Source organism: Oncorhynchus keta, chromosome 28 (genome assembly GCF_023373465.1).
Source record: "Oncorhynchus keta strain PuntledgeMale-10-30-2019 chromosome 28, Oket_V2, whole genome shotgun sequence".
NCBI classification, from domain to species: domain Eukaryota; kingdom Metazoa; phylum Chordata; class Actinopteri; order Salmoniformes; family Salmonidae; genus Oncorhynchus; species Oncorhynchus keta.
In genome coordinates, this window is record NC_068448.1 from 33,909,312 (window position 1) to 33,928,280 (window position 18,969).

At 42.3% G+C, this 18,969-nt stretch overlaps 1 protein-coding gene across 1 annotated transcript in view; it reads left to right on the forward strand.

The window, feature by feature from the left end:
* LOC118361079 (forkhead box protein J3-like) overlaps positions 1-18,969 on the forward strand; it is a 94,816-nt gene that overhangs the window by 40,866 nt on the left and 34,981 nt on the right. The window contains exon 4 of the mRNA XM_035740827.2: positions 14,960-15,034. Within this exon, the coding sequence (XP_035596720.1) occupies positions 14,960-15,034 (75 nt within the window). The remainder of the gene's footprint in view (positions 1-14,959; positions 15,035-18,969) is intronic.

Genomic DNA, 18,969 nt, shown 5'->3' on the forward strand with positions numbered 1-18,969 from the left:
TGCTGCGCTGGTCTTGACTTTACAACTTGTCTCGGATGTATGAGGAAATATTACTGGTGATGGTCAGTCATTGCGACAGTTGTCAGATCCAACAGCAGAATGTGGAAAAGCTTTGTGGAGGAGTACAGCAGTGAGTGACTGAGTGCATGTTCCATTCAGGTTTCATTAACAAATCTTTAATGGTGCAATCTGCGATTTGTACATGAATTAAAAATGTTTTTACTTTAAATGTATTATATATAGATTGCAGCTTTCATTTAAATGGCATTGTATGAATCTAGGCAATATGACATGCTTCTTTTACTTGAATGGTGAGTGGAATCATCTGGAATCTTTTGGTTTAGTCTAGGGAATACCTTCCATTATTAATCACATGACAGAGGCTGTGCTTTTTCTGAGGAGGCTGCTTGGCTACAATGTTCCAAGTAGATGTGTCCCAAATGGCACCCTATTCCCTACCGGCCCTGGTCAGAAGTAGCACACCATATAGGGCATAGGATGGCATTTGGAACGAATCCACAACAATCTCCATTTAATCTATTTTTTTCTCAGTGAGTGAAAATATCTTCCCTCTCCGTGCTCCGTTCACAAACCTATGTTTATTCTCAGGATTTAATCTTCCTGAGCTAAATTGCATGCCAGCAGCTCAAAATGGTTTGCGATAAAAGTCTGTTTGTTTTGGTAGGGTTCCAAGCTTGTTGGCATGGTCATGAGATATGTTCTGTAGATTTCTTCTTTCATTTGCTCACAGAAAACCAAGAAAAATAGATTTTCTAGACCTTTCAGGCATTGTGATTCGTTTTTTTCTTGAATTGTCAATGGTTTCTCTCTGTTCAGGTGGTTACCCCGTCATATGGGCAATATAACTCAGTCTTAAATAGGATAGGCATAATGCCCTCATAAATACGTGTAGTACTGCAGATGTTTAAGATCTGTAAGCTTTCTCTGATGTGCTTATAAGTATTTATTTAAGTACCAAGAGTGGTATGTCTTCCACACAACAGTAATAAGTAGGGTTGACCCCAAATATTCTATTCTATTCTATTCCTATTCTATGAGAAATAACTGAGTTTTGGCGCAGATACAGTGACGAATGCTAGCTAACGTTAGCAACCATAGCAACTTAGCTGACATTTGTAAATTGTGGATTTGAATGATACTGTATTTGTTTTTAAATGGCAAATCTGATTCAAACCTCAAAATTGGGATTCAGGGACAGCCCTAGTATTAGGGACGTTAATACAGACATCAGTACTAAACTGATTCTATTGATCAAACATCTGTATTTATATTATTATTGTTTTTTAACTCTGCATTGTTGGGAAGTGCTCGTAAGCAAGCATTTCACAGTTGTCTCCACCCGTATTTTGTGCATGTGACAAATACAATTCGATTTTTAAAATGTAATATTAGTTAGAAAAACACTTTCAGTACATTGGCCCTTTTGGGTATTATAATTGTCCTTGCATTGACAAGCTAGATGAATCACAGGTGTACTTACATGTGTAAAAAGGCTACCCATATATCCAACATAAATGTAAGAACCATCCTGAGGATTTAGCCTTTAATTTCCTCAAGATCAAACCAGACATCCTAGGAATACTCCAGATGAGGAGATGCACAGAATAATCTGGCACGAGGACTGTTGAGGACGAATAGGCCCACTGCATACATGGCTCAGCCTCAAGCTGTAAACATTTAATCCCGGATGTACCTGGCCCAGTGCAGAGATGTTGTGGTTGAAACGGTGATGAGCATCAAAGGGAACGTGAACAAATTCATTACAGTCAAGGTGATTACTGTCAGCTGCAAACAGTGGGAGACAGACATGGAGCACAAGCAGTGTCTGGATTCCTTGATTTGGAGAATATACTGTTGATGCTCAAGTAAAATAGCTTGTACAACACGCACGCACACTCACACAGACACTTACGCGCACACACACAGTACACACACACAGTACACACACACACGCACACACACACAGACACTTACGCGAACACACACAGTACACACACACACACACACACACACACACACACACACACACACACACACACACACACACACACACACACACACACACACACACACACACACGTGAGTGTGAGTAAGCGAGACTCCCACTCAGGTAGGCATACGTGTGCAGTCTACAGATTACAGTAGGGCTGCTCAGCCAGAGGAGATGGGTAGTGGTGAGTTTACTACCCAGCACACGCACGCGTCTGCTCTGTATGATAATGTGGATGCACAGGCAGCAGAGAGGCCAGGTTGAAACCAGGCCAACGCTAACTCCCATTTTGAACACAAGCGCATTAGCCACAGATGATACACTGAGTGTAATCAGATAACTCGTCAAGGTCATAACACGTCCACATGGTATGAGGGGGCAGGACATGGGCTGCATCCCAAATGGCACCCTATTCTCTTTATAGTGCACTACGTTTGACGGGGGCCGACGTAAACCTCTCACTCTCATTGGTCGATAACAGCATTTCTCATGTACATAGGGCTCTGGTTAAAAGTGGTGTTCTACAAAAGGAAAAGGGCTCCATTTGGGACATGGCCGCTGGTCAAAGATAGTGCACTATTAAGGGAATAGGGTTCTAATTTGGAACAAGGGCCCTGTTCAACATTTGTGTGCTATATAAAGGCAATAGGGTGTTGTTTGGACTAGATGTTGGCAGAGGTTGATTCCGGCAGGAATGGGAGAGAATTTCTAGTCAGTTCGGAACAGGACAGGATTCCTTATTGATGTCACTTGTTAAATCCACTTCAATCAGTGTCGATGAAGGGGAGGAGACAGGTTAAATAAGTATTTTTCAGTCTTGAGACAATTGAGACATGGATTGTGTGCGTGTGCCATTCAGAGGGTGAATGGGCAAGACAAAAGGTTTTAAGTGCCTATAAACAGGATATGGTAGTAGGTGCCAGGTGCACTGCTTTGAGTGTGTCAAGAACTGCAACGCTGCTGGGTTTTTCACGCTCAACAGTTTCCCATGTGTATGAAGAATGGTCCGCCACTCAAAGGACATCCAGCCAACGGCAGGCCAGTGGTCGAAAACGGGTCATTGATGAAAGAGGACAAAGGAGGCTGACACATTGTGCAGAGCAAGTTAGTCAACTGACAGTTCAGTAGAATATTGCTGCCCAAAGACCCATAAAAGAATGCACAACTCGTTGAACCTTGACTCGAATGGGTTATGGCAACCAACTTAAGTTCCACTTCTTTCACCAAAAAAAAGGAACTGCAGTTGCAGTGGGCTAAGGAATGAAAACACTGGACACTGGAGAATTGGAAAAACATTGCCTGGTCTGACGAATTGAGGCAGTTCTGAGGGCAAAAGGGGTGTAGCTCAGTATTAGGAAGGTGTTCCGCATGTTTTGTAAACTCAGTGTAGTTTAGTTAAGAAAAAAAAATAATAAGAAAAGAAATGCTAATTTCCCCCCTTCCGTCAACTCCCTCTCATGCCTCGCTCCAGTTGTAGCCAGTCACTACTTTAACTTATATGCACGCGGAGACCCACCATTACACGTGCCCATATGCATGAGTTCATCCAACTCTGGGTAAGAGGAAGGGCTGCCTTCATTGCCCAAATCGCGTAATGTGGTTGATATTAGCTGTGTATGCAGGCAATGGTCTCGTGAGTGCTGAGCAGCAGCCAAACGAAGCAGTTGCTATGGCTACTCACAACCCAAGCGGGAGACAGACGATTTCCACTAGATGGCACAGCCACAAAGTCTAAATAGCCTGTATTATAAAAATGCATGAACACTAAAAATGACATTTTAGGAGAGAGTTAGGCAGTGTGATTAAGGTTAGATGGGGTTTATGACTTTGTGACTGTGGTAACTAGTGATGACAGGGACAAACAAACAGCAGTTAATGGAGGAAGTTATTTCTGATTTCCGCTTGTAAAAATGGGCACAGAGGGATTTTTATCGGGGTGGGACAGGAACATTTCCGGGGTTATAGAACTGTTGCGGGATCAGGACTGTACGGGGATTTTTTTTTTTTTTACAAGACAAGATGGGACAGGAGTACATTTTCACTCCCATGTCAACCTCTAATTTGACATCCCAACTGCTATTCTGATACCAGCTGTTATGGAAAGGGGTGTTCTGCTTTATAAGCAGTAGGCCTAATATAAATGTGTTTTATGTCACATTGAGCTATGATATAATGTGTTTTACATGCATACCTACATATGTACTGTGTTTTATAGAGCTTTTATAGACTTCTGGAACTGTGGCTTTGATTCATAAACTGTTGTCTGGTCTTTTCTGTTTGAAACCTTTTTTGATGTGCACATATACTCATCAGTTGAAAAGTATATGATCGGTGTTGCATCCCGGTAGAAAACCGAGAAATCGGATTTGACTATGCAATGTTTCAATCCGTGTTCTTTTATTTGTTATTTTTGTTTCTATTCAGTTGTCATTAGGTGGCATCATATGAACTGGACTTGTAGCTCCTGTGCAGAATGCCTCATATTCCTTCTAGATAACATATTGGGGCGCAGTCTTCGCCACCCGATTTCTCTCGTGTTTTTTCTCTCAACCCCGTCCTCCTTTGGATTCCATAGTGCCTGGCTCTACTTTCTCATGCCCTGTACTCTGCCCTTGCAGCCCTTTCACATCGCCGTGTCCTTCCACCCCACACAGCCTAGGCCCTCTTCACGAGAACACGTAATCAGTGCCAGTGGAATTCACCACAGGCATTTCCTCTCTTCTCACTAGTCAATATTAGTGTTTCTCTTACCATTATTATCAGCGAGCATGAAACCCTGCTGAATAGACAAGGCTGAAAACGATAATGCATCAAATACTAACCTTAAGTTGGAATTGAAACTGTAACAACACAAGTTTGCCTATCCTTATGTAAATCTAGATGTAATGCTGCTGTGCCTGCCCTTGTGGTCCTGCTACCAGTCCTGCTGCCTGCCCTTACAGCCAGATAATTGGCTCTGAATTAGCGCCCCTAATGTGACAGTGCAAAAGGCTGCTTTGTGATGGCCTTTGGCCTTTCAATGGACGCCTCGTGTCACACCCAATGATATAAAATGAGCAAGGGTCATGGATTTTTTTCTGGATTTTATTTTTCAACGGTTGGTCTTAGAATAATGGGGATGAATGCATCAGTGATTTTAGCGCTCATGGGACTACTTTTTGGGTCAGGACAGTACAGTAACAACGTTGTCTTTTATTGATCCTGTGTGTGTGTGTGTGTGTGTGACGGAGTGTCTAAAATGCATATTATATATATATAGAGATATATATCTATATCTATATCTCTATATATCTATATCTAGATCTTGATATATATATATCCATATATATATATATATATATATATATATCCATATATATATGGATATTTGATTGTGTTTTTCTCTTTCGTCTTGTTTACTCTCTGTTGCCTGGCAACGCAGACATAGCTGTAGCCTCTTGCATGCATCCCAGCATCCCCTGTTAACATGTTACGCATGTCCTGTCTGCCAGCCAGATGTGTGTGTGTGTGTGTGTGTGTCCACGCACCTGTTCCTTAGGCTCCACTGTCAACCTTTCTTGGCTATTATAGACTACTACACATGGTCTCCTGTATAGTAGACACATTTGCACACATTATTAGAACTCAGATAAGATTTTTATTTGAAAGTTTTTTTAGTTTTATTGTGATTGAGGATGAATTTGTGTTGGCTCCTGATTTACATATGTTACGTTTATGTGCTTGACAGACATGCGGCACAACGTATTATCATTGCGGCTGTTATGACCACCGTAACTCTTGTTGAACAGCGGCCTTAAAAGCACTGTTTGTTAAGTCTGCCCCTCTGTGCCCAGATATCATTCCCAAATATTTCATAATAATCAGTATTATCAGTCTGTATTTATGTAGTAATTAAATGTGTGAGGTATTTCCCTGGTTCTATTCACAGGAGGATAGGCATACGTCCAATGTCATATTTCCGTCATTATTCACCGAGGGTTGTTATTCTGTGATCTGTCTAATAATAGGGGTGGTGTTGATTTCAAAAGGGGCTGGAATGCAACAATTATAAGGCTGCATCTGGGATTTGGCATAGTTGATAGAGTATGCAGTATGTCATACCTGTGCAATGTCAACGACCCTCTGCATTGCAAGGTGAATAAGGGTTTTTAATGTAATTATATTGCATTAAATGTAATATTATTCCGATGACCGTGGAATCAGTAAGTTGGGTCCTCATTTTGTTAGGAGGTAGGGAGGATATGTTTGTCTGGATGTGACGTTAGGGTGTTGAAATACTCGATGCAGCACCGAGGAGTTTAGGCAGTAGGATCTAATTCGTTAAAACATGTATGTACAACCACTGGTAGGTGAGACGACTGGATAGACCAATTCATTTGGGAAAAGAGACGAGGAGTTAATGAAATATACTATTTAGGCATTCCATATTTAGGGCCCAATAAAATCTGTTGTATTTTTTGACCAATTCTGTATTTTCTTTCTTTAAAATTTCAGTTTACTCCATTTTGTTGCTCCAGGTTTCAGATACTTCCCAGTCGTACAGGATTTCGCTCTCAAAATTACACAAAAATAAATAGAAGAACAACTACATTTGATGTTCTCAGTCCACAACCATTGCCTAAACCACATCAGGAGAACACTTTTGAGGTCTAGGAATTTTTGGGGAAATGTTTGGGTGTAGATAACCTTTAATTCAAGTGTGTACCAGCAAGAGACTTTAAGTAGAACACAGGTGATGGCAGAGTTTGCTTAACAAATCACCACTGGATTGATGCAAATAATAATAATATCATTCTGACAGGTAGAGATAGACGACTTTTGTAGTTAACATTTAATTGAGGAGTTTTTGGGAAAGCCTTTCCAGCTACCAGAAAATGGTTGTCATTCGCATCATTGCTAACGACTACACAAAGTGGTAGACAAACTCTGCATCATTGCCTCTTGAGAAAGTTGAAGGAAAATACTAATCACTCAAGCATTTTGTCTTATCATATCTTAAGAAGATGTTATACATGTTCTAATAAGTTCACTGTCCTTAACGTCTTTGTATTTTCTTTAAAGAACACCTGGAAAACAGAACAAAAAAAAGTTATGTTTTTGGGTTGGCTAAAACTTTGCTTTGCCCCTGTTTCGCTGCACCCGCCCCTGTTTCACTGCCCCTGTTTCGCTGCCCCTGTTTCACTGCCCCTGTACCTGTTTCGCTGCCCCTGTACCTGTTTCGCTGCCCCTGCCCCTGTTTCGCTGCCCCTGCCCGTTTCGCTGCCCTTGTACCTGTTTCACTGCCCCTGTTTCGCTGCCCCTGTACCTGTTTCACTGCCCCTGTTTCACTGCCCCTGTTTCACTGCCCGTTTCACTGCCCCTGTTTCACTGCCCCTGTACCTGTTTCACTGCCCCTGTTTCACTGCCCGTTTCACTGCCCCTGTTTCGCTGCCCCTGTACCTGTGTTTCGCTGCCCCTGTACCTGTGTTTCGCTGCCCCTGTACCTGTTTCACTGCCCCTGTTTCGCTGCCCCTGTACCTGTTTCACTGTACCTGTTTCACTGTACCTGTTTCGCTGCCCCTGTACCTGTTTCGCTGCCCCTGTTTCGCTGCCCCTGTACCTGTTTCACTGTACCTGTTTCGCTGCCCCTGTACCTGTGTTTCGCTGCCCCTGTACCTGTTTCACTGCACCTGTACCTGTTTCACTGTACCTGTTTCGCTGCCCCTGTACCTGTTTCACTGTACCTGTTTCGCTGCCCCTGTACCTGTTTCGCTGCCCCTGTTTCACTGCCCCTGTTTCGCTGCCCCTGTACCTGTTTCGCTGCCCCTGTACCTGTTTCACTGCACCTGTACCTGTTTCACTGCCCCTGTTTCGCTGCCCCTGTACCTGTTTCGCTGCCCCTGTACCTGTTTCACTGCCCCTGTTTCACTGCCCCTGTTTCGCTGCCCCTGTACCTGTTTCGCTGCCCCTGTACCTGTTTCACTGCCCCTGTTTCACTGCCCGTTTCACTGCCCCTGTTTCGCTGCCCCGCTGCCCCTGTACCTGTGTTTCGCTGCCCCTGTACCTGTGTTTCGCTGCCCCTGTACCTGTTTCACTGCCCCTGTTTTGCTGCCCCTGTACCTGTTTCACTGTACCTGTTTCACTGTACCTGTTTCGCTGCCCCTGTACCTGTTTCTGCCCTGCTGCCCCTGTTTCGCTGCCCCTGTACCTGTTTCACTGTACCTGTTTCGCTGCCCCTGTACCTACCTGTGTTTCGCTGCCCCTGTACCTGTTTCACTGCACCTGTACCTGTTTCACTGTACCTGTTTCGCTGCCCCTGTTTCACCTGTTTCACTGTACCTGTTTCGCTGCCCCTGTACCTGTTTCGCTGCCCCTGTTTCACTGCCCCTGTTTCGCTGCCCCTGTACCTGTTTCGCTGCCCCTGTACCTGTTTCACTGCACCTGTACCTGTTTCACTGCCCCTGTTTCGCTGCCCCTGTACCTGTTTCGCTGCCCCTGTACCTGTTTCACTGCCCCTGTTTCACTGCCCCTGTTTCGCTGCCCCTGTACCTGTTTCGCTGCCCCTGTACCTGTTTCACTGCCCCTGTTTCGCTGCCCCTGCCCCTGTTTCGCTGCCCCTGCCCCTGTTTCGCTGCCCCTGTACCTGTTTCACTGCCCCTGTTTCGCTGCCCCTGCCCCTGTTTCGCTGCCCCTGTACCTGTTTCACTGCCCCTGTTTCGCTGCCCCTGTACCTGTTTCACTGCCCCTGTTTCGCTGCCCCTGCCCCTGTTTCGCTGCCCCTGCCCCTGTTTCGCTGCCCCTGTACCTGTTTCGCTGCCCCTGTTTTGCTGGCCCTGCACCTGTTTCGCTGCCCCTGTACCTGTTTCGCTGCCCCTGTACCTGTTTCGTTGCCCCTGTACCTGTTTCGAGCTTTGATGAGGGAGCCTTGATGAGGGAACACAAAAAAATGTGTTCTGATTGGCAGCATTTCAAAATGCAATAGCAGGGAAACTGTTGTTACAGTTAAAGAGTGGCGGGCCTCAGCTTTCTGTACGTACTCAGTAAATCAAGTATAGTTGAAACCAGTGTTAAAAACAATTGGGTTAAATTGACTCTACTGGGAGTTATCTTAACACTCAAGTGATATGCTCCCTCAAGTCAGTGTTGATAACTGGAGTTCATTTGGATGGAGGACTTTTAACTCCATTAAAAGTAACCAGAGACAGGGAGTTAAATCTATGGAGTTATCCACAGATGTGGGAGGAGCTTCATTATTATATTTCTCTGCATGCTCCGCTGCAGGCAGATTTCTTTATTTTTGTTTCAATGTCTGTGTTTTTGTATTAACATTGATTGGTTTTGATCTTATGCTACACAAAAATAAGAAACAGATGTTTCTATACTAATCCAGTCTGTAAATAGTTGGATTTATAGCAACCATTAGTGAGATAGTTGTTCCAATTTACATGATGTTGGTAGTCTTCATGTATTGTAACTTTTTCCCTACTCTTACACACATTCTAAATGCACATTGTGAGCAATAATTTAAAAGTGCTAGGTATTTTCCTGCAAGTTGGCATCCAACATTATTTTTATCACATTGAAAACCACCAAAAGTAAAACCTTAACAAATATTCAAATAAGGCTTTACTGTCACTGCCGTCGTTGGAAGTAGAACAAAGTGTAGCGTCGTGAGTGTACATTTTATTTTATTTTGGAATGACGCCAACAAAACAAGAAACAAAGTGAACAATCGTTAAGCTCACGAAGGCAAAGTGCCACTAGCACAAGTCAACTACCCACAATGAAATGAGGGGAAAAGGGCTACCTAAGTATGATTCCCAATCAGAGACAACGATAGACAGCTGTCCCTGATTGAGAACCATACCTGGCCAAAACATAGAAATAAAGAAACTTAGAAAACAAAACATAGAATGCCCACCCCACATCACACCCTGACCTAACCAAATAGAGAAATAAAACGGCTCTCTAAGGTCAGGGCGTGACATTTACACCCTTATAACTCAAAATAAGTCAACCGAAAGAGAAATGTACTCTGCTGTAGTTGATTCTTAATTCAAAACAACACAGAAAATACTAAAATTGCACGGGAGTGGGGTTAAAAACGACATTGAAAAGTGTAGAAAGGCAATTTGAGTTAAATTTAAGCAACTCTTAGAGTTGAATATTTACTCCATTTAGTGTCGTTTTAACTCCAAAAATATCAACACCATGACCAGAGTAGTTTTAACACAAAATGAGGGCGGGACCATATAAAACCTAAAATAGTGTGACATTTGACTTCATAGGAGTTGATTTAACTCTTGAGATTAAAAAAAAAAAAATGTGCAGTAAAATCGCAACTCAATTTTGAGCGTTCTACCACAGGAAGCACGAGACTGCCATTGGCAGTGATTTCATAGGCCTAAATAGTCATCATCGGGTAATAGCAAAGTTTTTTTAGGACATTCAATTTAGTGTTAAATAAATCAATTACACTGCTAACTAGCAGTATATTATATTTAGGGATTTAGCTAGAGTTTTGCGTTTTGCGTTTGCACTTCGTCAGATGGTGAACTAGCCCGTTTGTGTTATTAGTACACACAAAAATATGTAAACAAATTCATCTGTATTGAACTAAAGGATTTTGGAGCCCTATTTTGATATAGCAACAACAGCCTGATTGTCAATTAAAAATGTATGACAATCACTGGTTTAGGTTACAAATATCTTGAATGATCCATTCCTGCTGCATATTATATGAAACAAGTAATTTATTGAACCATACTATCTCAGTAGCACTGTGAATGAAGATGATTGCACATTTGTTCGATTGCGTGACGCCATGGCAAAATGTTGGTGTGGCCAAATCATGGGCTGGTGCCACCAAATTTAAAATGTTCGTCTGGAGCCCTACCCTTACCTTAAGTTTCCGTTCTGCCGGTTGAAAATACACCTCCTACTATTTTAGACTGTTGGGACACAGCCATGTGCTTTGGCAACACTTCGTGCTCCTGTCCCCATTCTCCACAGAGAATCCCGATACTGACAAGACCAGTCACTTTGCTGTAGCACGGGGTCTGATATGCACTGGAAGGAGCCAGTCGCCATGGCCTACAGCTGGCCTCTTTCCCTATCAATTTCTAGTTTCTACTATCTTGGAAAAACCAAAGTTGGGATCAATTTCCTACAAATCCAAGTCAGGTTAATCTAGCAGATATGTTCAAATTAAACCAACAAACTGAAAGATTTCCACTGAAAAACGGCACATGCTTTGCTGCACTATAGTGTCTGTTTTGTCTGTATATAGATGTATGCAGCGTGCGCACGGATCCTCGCCAGGTCCCCAGGGACACTGGCAGCTCTGGCAGCTCAGTCTCCTGAAATCTCTTTGTGCCCATCACTCACACAGTGGGCTCCAGTTACAGCAGACTTTCCATTCTGCACTAAGAGGGTGGGGTGGTGCTCCATCAAATGGAATGATATTTGGTTGCATTTGAAGCAGTGAGTCGTATTCAACCCCCTCCTCATACAGGATGTGTCGATCACTGTCTCTGCTTAGACCTGTAGTTAAGGTGTCCCGGTGTTGTCTCTCGATCCCGTGAGATATTTAGATGTGACAATGCATCTCCCTGTCCCCAGACTCCCTACCCTTCTCTCTTCCAACACTATCCTTATCTCTCTGCCTGTGTCCTCATCCTCTCGTAACCATTTGTTTACCATCTTTCTCGCTCTCTCTTTGTTTCTCTTGCTCTGTTTCTCTCAATCTCACTCTGTTTCATCCTCTCGCTCTCTCTCTCGCCCTGTGACAGTGTTGCAGCGACCCCTAGGAGCCCCAGGACAAACATGCTGAAACTCCAGGAGAGTTAGTGGAACAACAAACACTCCTCAGTATTGCTTCTGACTAGGGCCGTCTGTGTGGGAGCCCAGCAGTTCCCTATACTGTACACACCCTATCACACCACCCCCTAGTCCCCTCTTTCTCAGCAGACCTCACCTTCTGACCTCAAGTCATTTCTGTTGCACCCATAGCTTTAACATTATCCACACATGTTACTCTGGCATATAACTACTTCAACATTAACCATTACTCTGTCCCATATCTTCCTCAACATCCTTATGTCTTACCCTGTCCTATATCTTCCTCAACATGATCCACATGTCTTACTCTGTCCTATATCTTCCTCAACATGATCCACATGTCTTACTCTGTCCAATATCTTCCTCAACATGATCCACATGTCTTACTCTGTCCAATATCTCCCTCAACATTATCCATGTGTCTTACCCTGTCCTAGATCTTCCTCAACATTATCCACGTGTCTTACCCTGTCCTAGATCTTCCTCAACATTATCCACGTGTCTTACCCTGTCCTAGATCTTCCTCAACATTATCCATGTGTCTTACTCTGTCCAATATCTTCCTCAACGTTATCCATGTGTCTTACCCTGTCCTAGATCTTCCTCAACATTATCCACATGTCTTACCCTGTCCTAGATCTTCCTCAACATTATCCACGTGTCTTACCCTGTCCTAGATCTTCCTCAACATTATCCATGTGTCTTACTCTGTCCAATATCTTCCTCAACATTATCCATGTGTCTTACTCTGTCCAATATCTTCCTCAACATTATCCATGTGTCTTACCCTGTCCTAGACCTTCCTCAACATTATCCACGTGTCTTACCCTGTCCTAGATCTTCCTCAACATTATCCACGTGTCTTACCCTGTCCTAGATCTTCCTCAACATTATCCACGTGTCTTACCCTGTCCTAGATCTTCCTCAACATTATCCACGTGTCTTACCCTGTCCTAGATCTTCCTCAACATTATCCACGTGTCTTACCCTGTCCTAGATCTTCCTCAACATTATCCACGTGTCTTACCCTGTCCTAGATCTTCCTCAACATTATCCATGTGTCTTACTCTGTCCCATATCTTCCTCAACATTATCCATATGAATTACCCTGTCCTATATCTTCCTCAACATTAACCACCATCTCACGGACTATTTCAGTCTGACCTTTATCCCCTGTATTTGCTAGGCTACATCTAGACCCTTTATCTTCACCATAGCCAACACATCACACTCTCTGACCTATATATCCAGTGCTCATACTCACGTTAAACGCTCTCCATCCCCAACAGCACTCTCACAGATTGCACTCTGAGCTAATATCTCCAGCACGGTTATGTCACCTTCCGGCCTATATCCTCTAGTGATCTGCACACATGTGATCTGCACACCTCTCGCATTCTCTTTTTCTATGCATTTCTGAAACTCCAGATTTTGTCTCATGTCATGTATTCAGCGTAAGCCTGTGCGTTATTACTAAAGCAGAGCACTTACTAATAATAGCCACAATGATTACATAAAAAATGCCTGCCTCCTTAAGGCAAAGTAAACCGTCTAATTTCAAATCCCCCAAATCGTCTAAGAACAAGGAAGTAGGAAGTCAAATTTGACAACCTCCTTTCCACCGTATGCCGCCTTCCAATGAGATTAATTTAGCGCTGGGCAGCAGCAAAGCCCCAGCTGTGCCCAATAAGCTTGTTAATCATCTAACGCCATCAAACGAGTGGGCGGACGCGGGAGCGAATCGCATTAGCTCCGTTCACGTCGCAACCACTCAGTGCATTATTGTCAATGCCATCGCATCGAGCTATGACAAATTCAGCCCATTCAGTGAGAAAGGCACTGTCTCTCGCCGTGGAAACGGCTCTCCGTTGGTTTATGGCCATATACAGCTGGCAGGGCTTACTATAGTAACTGGTAAAGCGTCGTCATTGTGGAGCGATGTTCTCAGTCTTCAGCCGTCTACATCTCTCTTCTGGGGGACCCATGGTAGCACCACTGGGAGTACTAGACAAAGACGTGGTCTTGTGAGTGAGAGGCCTGGTGGTTTTTATACAGGGATATCTGTCTCTCTCTGTGTGTGTGTGTGTGTGTGTGTGTGTGTGTGTGTGTGTGTGTGTGTGTGTGTGTGTGTGTGTGTGTGTGGCATCTGCCTGCAACTGTTCTGTGTTTTGGTTTATGGTTTGACCTCTTTGAAAAAACAGTGCAGCAGGATGCCATGGGCATAAATTAATTATTCATGTATTTGTCAGGTAATGACTCTTTGCATTAGCTTGCTGTATTCTCCTCCGCCATATTCTGACCATGGGCTATGAGATAGATTGAAAAGTAGGAGAGAGGGTGAGAGGCAAATGAAGAGATCCTTTTGAAGAAAGGGATATTGAGAGAAGGGTATGGATAGAGAGAGAAAAGGGGATCGAGGGGGGGGAAAGGGATAGAGAGGGGAAAAGGATAGAGAGAGAGGGATAGAGAAAGGGAGAGAGAGGAGGACTCTCTTCTCCGCTCCCCAGTGGTATTAATTAGGAGCTCCAGATGAGTGGAGGAGCCCTCAGGGGCAACACAGTTCATGTCAGGCCAGGTGTACTGGAGCTTTACTGTATGGTATAGGTAGAGGAGCTACAGTCAGACAGACTGATAGAGGCTCTTATCTCCATGGATTTCCACTATACAATTACTTAGGGCTGCTAGCCATGGAATTACTTTTGTTTAAGACTGCTAAATCACAAATGTCTCCATTGCATAATTAACCACCTAATACAGTTCTGGATAGTTTTTTCCAGACCCAGATTAAGCCGAGTCTTAGACTTCAATGCAGTTTTAAATGGAGGCATACTCTGCATCCGGCAAACCGGCCATTCAACTTTACTTGAACTGTAAAACAATAGAGCATGGTGAATTAATAGATAATGCAGGTACTGACAGTATCTTCTTCTTACTAACAGGTGCCTGGGAGGGTGTGGTTGTCTGGTAGTTTGCGCAAAAGTATAATATTTAATCTTACTCATGCAGACCAAGTGAAAATCTGCTGGTCCTCTACATTTTATGTATTGAAAAATGTATTATTTTCTATGCTGTTATGATTGTGTTAATGAAAACATGTCTATCTCTCCTCTTCTCTCTCTTTTCTCCCAGAACTCAATACGGCATAATCTGTCCCTGAACAAGTGTTTTCTCAAAGTGCCTCGCTCTAAAGACGACCCTGGGAAAGTAAGTATTTCCTGACCATTATAGTCTGAATACATATTTAACACGAGAACCGCTTGGCCTTGAGGGTATATGCTACACAAAAATGATTGTTTGGTTGGGTTGATGAAGGTAACATTTAGAATATGAAAAATATATTTCAAATAACAATAGAATTTTCATTAGTTTATGTAAAAAAAAATAAGAATAATTCAAGTGTTGAATTTTATTTGAAACAGAAAGCATATGTGTAGGAATGCGGGAACAGCTTATTTTTCTAAAGACAAAATAAATAAAAACTAACCACCTAGACACGCTGTCAAATGATGAAAACCCCAGTAGCCTAAAAATCAAGCGCCGAGTGTGCTTGTTAAACAGTGAAAATCAGCACACAATCAATAATGGTGGCATAATGAACATACAATAAGTGTGAATATGACAGTACTCAAAAATAGTCCATTACTGTCAGCTCGTGCGTACATGGTGTGCATCTTCACGTAATGGCATCAGATGGAGCATGTCCATGTCACATAATGAAAGCTGGTGAGTACGTCACTGATGTTGTTTTTTGCTTTGGGTCTGCTCTCTCAGTGATAGGATTTTGTGGTGATAATCGTCCGCAGCATTGTCACCGGCTTGTTCTATCTAAACAGTGCCATGCCTTCCTCGCCCCCATCTCACCGTTTAATTTGGTGGTGGCGCTGGCACCTGCACAGTGCGCACCATTCTGACTTTGTTGCGCTAAGGTCTCGGGGCTGTACAGTGCCTTCAGAAAGTATTTTTACCTCATTTGCACACACTGTATATAGATGTTTCTATTGTGTTATTGACTGTGCGTTTGTTTATTCCATGTATTACTATGTGTTGTTTGTGTCACACTGCTTTTACTTTATCTTGGTCTGGTTGCAGCTGTAAATGAGAACTTGTTCTCAACTGGCCTACCTGGTTAAATAAAGGTGAAATAAATGTTAAAAAAACATTCATACCCCTTGACTTATTCCACATTTTGTTTCTTTACAGTCCGAATTCAAAATTGATTAAAATAAAAATAAATTCTCACCCATCTACACATAATGACAAAGTGAAAACAGGTTTTTAGAATTTTGGCATATTTATTGAAAATTACATAAAGAAATATCAAATTTACATAAGTATTCACACCCCTTTCCTATGACACTACAAATTGAGCTCAGGTGCATCCAATTTCCTTTGATTTTCCTTGATGTCACGACAACTTCATTGGAGTCCACTTGTGTCCAATTCTTTGGACATGATTTAGAAAGATGCACTGTGGGACCTTATATGGAAAGGTGTATGTCAGAGCAGAAACTATACCATGAAGTCCAAGGAACTGTTCATAGGTCATCTATCTGGGGAAGAGTTTAATAATTTTCTACTATGTAGAAAGTTTCCAAGAGTACAGTGGTCTCCATCATTGGGAAATTTAAAACATCGAACTACCCAGAGTCTGCCTAGAGCTGGCTATCTGACCAAACTGAGCAAATAGCAAGAAGGACCTTGGTCAGGGAGGTGACCTAGACCCCAATGACCACTGATAGAACTACAGAGTTCCTTGGCTGAGATGGGAGAACTTTCCAGAAGGACAACAGTCTCTACTGCACTTCATCAATCTGGGCTTTATGGGAGAGTGGCCAAACAGCAGGCACTCCTGAGACAAAAAATCACATGACAGCACGCCTGGAGTTTACAAAAAGTCACATGAAAAACTCAGAGCATAAGGCAAAAGATTTTGTGGTCTGATGAGAAAAATATAACTCCTTGGTCTGAATGCAAAGTGTTATGTCTGTAGAAACCCAGGCACAGCTCATCACCCGCCTAACACATCCCTATTGTGAAGCATGTGGCAGCATCATGCTATGGGGATGCTTTTCAGCGGCAGGGACTGGGAGACTGGTAAGGATAGAGGGAACAGTGAATGGAGACAAATTCAGAAAAATCTTGACGAGAACCTATTTCAGAGTGCAAACGAGCTTAGACTGGTGCGGAGATTTACTTTCCAACAGAACAATGACTCCAAGCATACAGCCAAAGTAATGCTGGAAAGCTTTAAAACAAGAATGTGAAAGTCCATGAGTGGCCTAGACAAAGCCCAGACTTGAAACCCATTGAAAATCTGTGGAAAGACTTGAATATTGCTGTTCACTGCCTCTCCCCATCTAACTTTACAGAGCTTGAGAAAATATGCAGAAAAGAATGGGAGAACATTTTCAAATCCAGATGTGCAAAGCTGACACAGTACAGACATGCCCAAGAAGACTCAAAGCTGTAATCGCTGTCAAAGGTGCTTCTACAAAGTATTGACTCAGGGGTGTGAATACATTTGCAAACATTTCTAAAAATGTGGTTTCACTTTGTCATTATGGGATATTTAACAGTGGTGTAAAGTACTTAAGTAAAACTACTTTAAAGTACTACTTAAGTAGTTATTTGGGGTATCTGTACTTTACTATTCATGTTTTTGACAGCTTTTACTTCACTACATTCCTAAAGAAAATAATGTACTTTTTACTCCATACATTTTCCAATTCAAGCATTTATCAAGAAGATATCCCTGGTCATCCCTACTGCCTCTGATCTGGCGGACTCACGAAACACAAATGCTTCGTTTGTAAATTATGTCTGAGTTTTGTAGTGTGCCCCTGGCTATCTGTAAATTAAAAAAATAAAACGTGTCTGCTTAATATTAGTAATTAGAAATTATTCAGACTTTTACTTTTGATACTTAAGTATATTTAACCAAATACTTTTAGACTTTTACTCAAGTAGTATTTTACTGGGTGACGTTTACTTGAGTCATTTTCTATTAATGTATCTTTACTTTTACTCAAGTATGGGTACTTTTTCCACCACTGGTATTTAATCCATTTTGAATTCAGGCTGTAACACAACAAAATGTGGAATAAGTCAAGGGGTATGAATACTTTCTGAAGGCCCTGTAGATTCAGGCTGAGGCTCAGAATCAGAAGAATAATCATCATAGATGTCATGATTAATTTCTTTCCGACCATTTGAATTGTTTTCATTCAGATTTTGTAGCATCGCTAACACAGTATGTGCATCCAATCATCTTGATCTTCTTGCCATTGTAAATTACGCACGTTCTCACTGTTGTACTCCGAGATGGGCAGAGTAGACAGATAGGACTGCTTGGATTCGGTCGACTGATATAGGGTTTACCATTTTGAGATTATAATTAGAATAGATCAATACAATATAATGGTTCACCCTGTTCTTCATTCACAATTGGTGATTACCCAATTATGCATCGTTCACCTCCCCTCGCTCATCAACTCACCCACTTTCCCCCTTTTTCCCCCTCTTTCTCCCCCATCATACTTTCCTTAATGTATTTAATCTGTTATATGTGTGAAATTAGTTTTGGTATAGTTTAGGTTCAGTTGAGGCAATTATCGGGGTGATTATCAAATGTGCACGGCACCTTTGGGGTGATTATCAACTGGGCATGGCACCGGGGCAACCGTGGAAAACCATTCAAAAAATGACATGCCCTCCTAAACCTCATTAAAACACTGTCAAGGACAGAGTGGGGCATGACTTAAAAATGTGCAGAGTAATATTATTTATTTTTTAAATTTATGAGCTCTTCCAAATGACAGTTTTTCATGGTTGCAATTTTAACTTTGAATAGCCACCTGTTTTGGTATGAGAAAGCAGAGTCTGTGTTTCAGTGTGTTTTATATCAAATTGCCTACCAATGAGGTTGAAAATTGTTGATTAGACTTCATGTAAAAACAAACAATTGATGAAACCCTTTTTTACGTGAACATAATTTTGTAATATTATTAAGTGTACTGTATCTGTGTTGAGTGAATGTAATAATATTGCAAAAAAAATATCTACCTCCGATTTAGCCCCAAATCCCACGTGGTCAATTGCTGATTTATTAATTATGCCTAAAGTCTTGGTCATCTGGTTGG